The sequence below is a fragment of the Pezoporus wallicus genome, unplaced genomic scaffold (genome assembly GCF_028554395.1).
Source record: "Pezoporus wallicus isolate ANWC-B61680 ecotype Strahan unplaced genomic scaffold, APGP_CSIRO_Pwel_v1 contig_16, whole genome shotgun sequence".
Lineage (NCBI taxonomy): Eukaryota > Metazoa > Chordata > Aves > Psittaciformes > Psittacidae > Pezoporus > Pezoporus wallicus.
In genome coordinates this window covers 2193460-2199459 of record NW_026641478.1, presented here as the reverse complement: position 1 = coordinate 2199459, position 6000 = coordinate 2193460, and the positions used below count along the sequence as shown (strand labels likewise).

Here is a 6000-nt window from a genome sequence, read left to right as displayed (position 1 = left end):
GTTTTCCCAGTGAACACCAGTTAGTCTAATAAAACATACTACCTCTGCCCATGCACTTGGCCTCCCCCACTCACAGAATGCTAATTTTAAACCCGTGATGTGCATTTTTACCTCACTCTCAGAATTAGACAAAAGACCCCAATAAAGAAACTGAAGTTTACCTGTAGCAGAGGAAGTATTGCTGTGTGTCAAACTGCTGTATGGAAAATGAAGAAAAGTCTATCTAGGAATCATAAGCTTGATAAGATTAAGCTTTGTATTACACAGGAAATAATTATTGTTCATGTCCAGGTAGGAACAATGAATCAGTTGAAGAGATACTGTCAAGGAAAGAGGAGGCAAGAAAAAGGAGCTTCCTTTTAAATGAAATCTGAGCAATATTTCAGTGTACAGTCACTTAATATCTTCTATATTTATGTTATATATAGAAAGGTACCATATGCAGACAAAAGCGCTTTAAAATATGAGAGACATTTTCTATAGTCTAAATAAATGGTGGAGTGGAATAAATAAGTAGATTGTGTTCTTGGAAGATGTGGCTTATTTTCATACAACTAAATATGCCAAGTTATCCATTTCACTGTTGCATGATAATCACACATCATGGCCTAATTTTATTATTACACTGATGCAACTGTACCAGAGCAAGTGTATCTAGCCAATAAAGAATCAGTGCTGGTAATAAAGATGTATTCATTGCTTCTTTAGAATTTTTAATGCCTGTCTGGTAGAACAAATTATATCAAATAACAAATTATACAAATTAAGGCTGATAAATTATTTTTTTTTTTCACCTGACATGAATTTCCTTCATAGAAAGCAGAATATAGTCTGATGTGAACTCATGTATATGTTTTAAATTTTTATGAGGCAGAATAGTTGCAAGGAATGTGGCACAAAACACAGGGTCCAAGAAAAACAATATAAAAAAGCTGAAATATGCATTAATTTGAACACTCTAAATAACACGTCCTTTAACTGCCTGGATTATAAATGTGTACAATATGCTACTGTTTATTTATCCTTTAAAATTCAAATACATGTTAGTAGAATCATTTCATGTATTATTTCCACGCACTTTATTCATATGACAGATCTAAAAAGTATTTTATGAAGCATAAGACCATTTAACAGGTATAAAAAAAACAGTTTAAACCAAAACAGTTGTTTCCTTTTATGGTAAAAAGGGCATCATTATGGTGAAAATAACTTTCTTCCAAGAAAATATCCCCAAAGGATTATTTTTAGTAATTCTGGAAAAATGTTATGATGATGTTTTCTTCTGCAGTTTCTTGTACCATACAGGTGCCTCTTTATTTGTCTGTAAAATAAAGAAAGTTTCAATTGTGAGACAGTGAAAGTCAGAAGAAAGTCAGAAGTAAAACATGCCATCTACACTAAAGTCTCTTTCCAGTGTAGTTCACAGTGATAAGAGAGTTCTTTGCTTGTAAACAAGATTATGCATTTAAGGTTCTTATTCCTATATATCTGTATTAAAACCTCCTTATTTTTAGCTTATAAAAAGCAGATTATACAGTAGGAAATGATTTGTTTTAAAATATCTATCGAAATGAAAACATACATCAACCGAGCCATAAACAGATTTCATATGAAATAGCATCATCTGACTTTCACAGTTGAGAAGGGGATGGGACTTAAAAAAAGGGATCTTACGTGTGCTGTAATTGACCAACACTTTATGCAGAAATATAGTTCTTAACAATTAAGACTTAAACCCACAAGAATTCAGCAGTTTTATGACAGTGTAGAAAGTATTTTAATCACAGAGAATCATCTGTGAACAACTTTTCTTTGACTCCATAATCCTAAGGGCCATCGCTACACAGTCAGGATTGCTTGACATTCTTGTGGCAAATGCAGTGTTTGCTCGTATACAGAAATAAAACTAATGAAGTGGATATGGAACAAGTTAACGACTGTTCTGATGTCAGGGATGGGTATAATCTCTTGCGTTAGTGAGTACTGTCTCTTTTGTCTGTTGTCCCTATACTTGTCCTTTTCTAATTCCATTTTATATCTGCTCTCTATTTGTTCTTTCCTTCAAGACTTAAGACTTAATAACCATTCAGTTTAGAAAACAATTTAATTCAGATGGCCTTCTGGTGGGGGGTCTCTCCACATTTTAATCTCCATCTTTCTTTCTTTTTGAAGGTTTCAGTTACAAAAATACATCTTCTGTATTTGTGCAGGCTTTTTAAATTCTAGAAATTGACCTAAATTGCCAGGATTTTCACAGGACTTATAACTTCTTTCTCCATCTAAGAGGAGACCCTGCATGTGCCTGGTTTTGGTTCCCTGCTTCAATGTCTGAAAAGAATTTTTCAAACAGAAATTGGTCAGAATTTCTAAATGTAAAAGCTTCCCCCCCCCCCCCCCCCCCCTTTTTTTTCTTTTTTTTTAGATCCCTACTCCATTTCTATATCCCTGTGTAAAACAGGACAGATTAAACACTGAAACGGTGGATCACCTACAGAACCTAACTGCTAGCTTATATTTTGGCTCTGTTTTGGATCACTGAATAGCTCCATGAAAACCAAAATTTGGGGAGTATGATTTAGCACTACTGAAAGGATTGTGCATGAGACAATGCTGGGTTTGCCTGTGTTTAGTCTCGTAACAATATCCAAGCAAATTTTGAACCCCTAAAATCCCGCAAAGCCCTGGCATCACGTCCAAGAGAAGCAACCATTTCCTACATTTTGTATTATAGAAACAGTATCTGATGTGCTGCAATACAAACCTTGTATTGTTTAACACAGTGAATTTAAAGTTTCTGCCAGGGGAAATAAAAAAGTGTAGATGTATATCTGGACCAAAAGAGCACATAATCTATGCTGCAGTGTGGATACAACCAGTCGACCCTGGTAGCCTCAAGAAATGTTAAGAAAGAGACATAATGTGTTTTGTGATTCAACGCTGCAACTTGGCTTTCTTGAATCTATCAGTTCAGACACAGTTATAATGAGAAACTTCTAAACCATTTTCATGAAGCTTTTAAATACTAGGGACACTAAATCTGAAGCAGGCCACTTGAAGTATTTAAAATTAAGCATTTAGATTCTAAAGGAGTAAACCAGCATTTTATAATATCAGTTATGCTCAGTAACAGAAGCAATATTGACACTGGGCATGTATTTTTTTAGATATACACACACACAGTTTAATATACATATATAAATGAATATAAGGATACACAAATACACCTATTATCCCCTTCTCCTCTCTCTATATATACACACACACATATACTCAACTCATACATGATCAGTGTAGATTTAAAATTGTATACATAGTCTGTGAATCCCTTCGGCTTTCAAAATTTTGCTAACCACTCAATATTGTAATATTATAATGGAATTAAAAAAAAGAATCTAGTTTGCTGTGAACTTAAAATGCAGGAAGAAATTCAGAAATACTAAATAGCTAAATAACATCACAATCAGTAATTTATCTCCACAACACTGACTATTCCCATAAAAAGGTGCAAGTGTTCAGCTGAATTAATTATACATCACCTTGAAGTTTGAACCCACATTTTTCTTTTTAAAAAGTGAGGAGAATTATCAAAAAAGCTTATGGCACTTATAGTACTTACAAATAACGTTGGCTTAGGTGTAAATACATTTTCTTCTTCATGTTCTGGCAGCTGTTTTACTGAAGGATTTGGTTTGGTTTTTGCAGTCACACTTTTTACGTCAGTATGAGACTGAGGTAAGTTTTGTTCATAGTGTTTACCATGTAGACTAATTAGAATCTGTTTCATTGTGGCTAGTTCCTATAAAACCACAAAAGAACAATGCTGTTATTCAGTAAAATTACATTTGAACCTATTAAAGATTTATTTGTTACTAATATATTTATATGCACCAAACTAAATGTGTAAGCGGATGAGTAAATCTAAAAAGCACGAACATACACTTGCCATAATTAATAAGAATACTAACTGGACATGAGTAGAAGTAACAAAATAGAAAAGGCACATAGGATTTATACAACTCCAATTTTGTATTGCTTAAAGACTGTAAAAGAAAACATTTGCAGTGTAATAAGGACCCCAGTATCTCTTTTAAATTCAGCTTCCATTTGATTTAAAATAATGCTTTTTTAATTTGTTTTGTCAGGCCAAAGGAGTTTACAAATCTGATTTGAATGACTGTGATAAACCGTACTTTCGAGTGCTAGATCTTGCACAGATGTCTTATAAATAAATTACTAGAAATATATATGTGCCCTTTTATCCAGATCAGAAAAGGAAAATCAATGAAAAATCCTTAAGTGGACCTATGGCAAAAATGGGATCAGAGTAGAAAAGAAATTCTGTGAAAAATGAAAGTTCCAAAATGGGAAAAGGAAACCAGAAGTATACAAAAATGCAGACTTTTTTGGATGCGCTAACAATTTGCTTTGTAAACAATTTGGATTAAGTAAAAAAGTAACCTTTTTTTACTACTTAGCTGAACAAAACAGATTATTCAAAATGTACAGCAGAGAAAGCAAAAAAACCCTAATATTTTGTGACTTTAACTGGACATCTTCTTTTGTCATCTTACATCACCTAGTAGCTAATGGTCTCCCCCCCGCCCCAATGGATGCAATCACTAGAAAACAATTTACTGAATTTAAAGAACTTAGTAGTAGTAGTAATTGTCCTATTATTTAGAAGATTCATTACTGTAGAACTAGAACAGCAAGGTCAGTAGAAAAGCCTTTCAAAGTAAATTTTATGACAATTTTATATATATATCTTTTTTAAACTACTAATGGTTTTGGTTGCTTGCTTTTTATAAATGCTGTTTTCTTCAGTAAGCAATACTGTTAGTGTGTTAGCATTCTATATAATTAACATTCTATCTTATAATTCAGCCAGAACAGGGTGGTAACTCATATTTATAGCTGAATGACAAACATTTGTTATATCTTACCTATTTCTCAACACTTGACAGAAAACTACACCGGTGCACATTCTATTTTCATTGCATTATTAATAATGAGCTAAACCCCCTCTCAGCCTTTTAAAACATTCCTGCCATATACCTTCTCTCTGTCCAGTCCTGCCTTTAATACAAGATGGAAAGTAAAAAGAATCATGTTGTTGCCTTTAAATTGTCCCACACTAACTCGGTTATATGAATGGATGTTATACTACACAGATCAGCTATATCGAGTGTACAAATTGTTCTTGTATCTCAGTCATTTAATATTAAGCATTTGCATAATTCAGCCATGTGTGGTGGCATGTTGAAACAGCATGACTGCAGAGCAGCTGTTTAAAAGGACTGCATAGCTGATGCCAACATGTTTTTCAAAGTTGTAAACTCTGCAAAGATGTTGCCAAAGCGACACATAGACAGAATTTCTTGATGAAAATAACTCAAGCAAGTATACAGTAAATAAATACACCATCACAGGAGATTAAATTGTACATAAACAATGTTTTGACATTAACGAGTGCTGTTCCTATACTTAAACTGTGTTATTCTGTGGACCAAATAGCTGCATGTTTGAACAAGGCAAACCCCCAAAACTGTCATGCAGATTTATTTCAGAAACAGAGTTGAAACCTGTATGTGTAGGGTCAAATTCTCTTGTGTCAGGATCCACTTGGCAGTTTAAGGTCTTCTCTACTTCACAGAATCTGTCCTGTACTTGACAGCCCTGTCTGTTTTCAGACTTGGAATAGGCTCTGGAGAGTCAGCTCTCACACAAGCTTCCCCTGTGACAGGAGAATTCTCTAATGTGAAGCTATGGAAAGGAATGACAGGGAGTGGGGATGACAGATTAGCCCACAACAAATAAACTATTTTGGCATCACAGCTGAATTTATCATGAGAATTTAGCTAAAGTTGCCTTAGTATTTGTTCTAAAATCCTTCCACATTTAGTGAGAAAGACCTTAGCAAGCTTGGCAGAATAGCACAGGAAAACACTGACTCCAATAGAATCACTGGTATGTGTACTGCTGAACAAGAAAAGAAAATTG

General features: G+C 34.0%; 1 protein-coding gene across 6 annotated transcripts in view; it reads right to left on the bottom strand.

Annotated features, from left to right (window-relative positions):
• Nucleotides 1–696: 696 nt before the first annotated feature.
• The window catches only part of PIBF1 (progesterone immunomodulatory binding factor 1), a 126003-nt gene continuing 120699 nt past the window's right edge, over nt 697–6000 (bottom strand). For 4 of the 6 annotated variants that reach the window (XM_057424065.1, XM_057424064.1, XM_057424063.1 and 1 more), the window contains 2 exons: nt 3617–3796; nt 697–1321 (listed from right to left, as the gene is read on the bottom strand). In XM_057424065.1, coding sequence (XP_057280048.1) covers nt 1265–1321; nt 3617–3796 — 237 coding nt within the window. In that variant the 3' untranslated portion in view covers nt 697–1264. Of the gene's footprint in view, nt 1322–3616; nt 3797–3822; nt 4303–6000 lie in introns of those variants that run through there. The other 2 variants (XM_057424069.1, XM_057424067.1) reach the window with 2 other exon arrangements.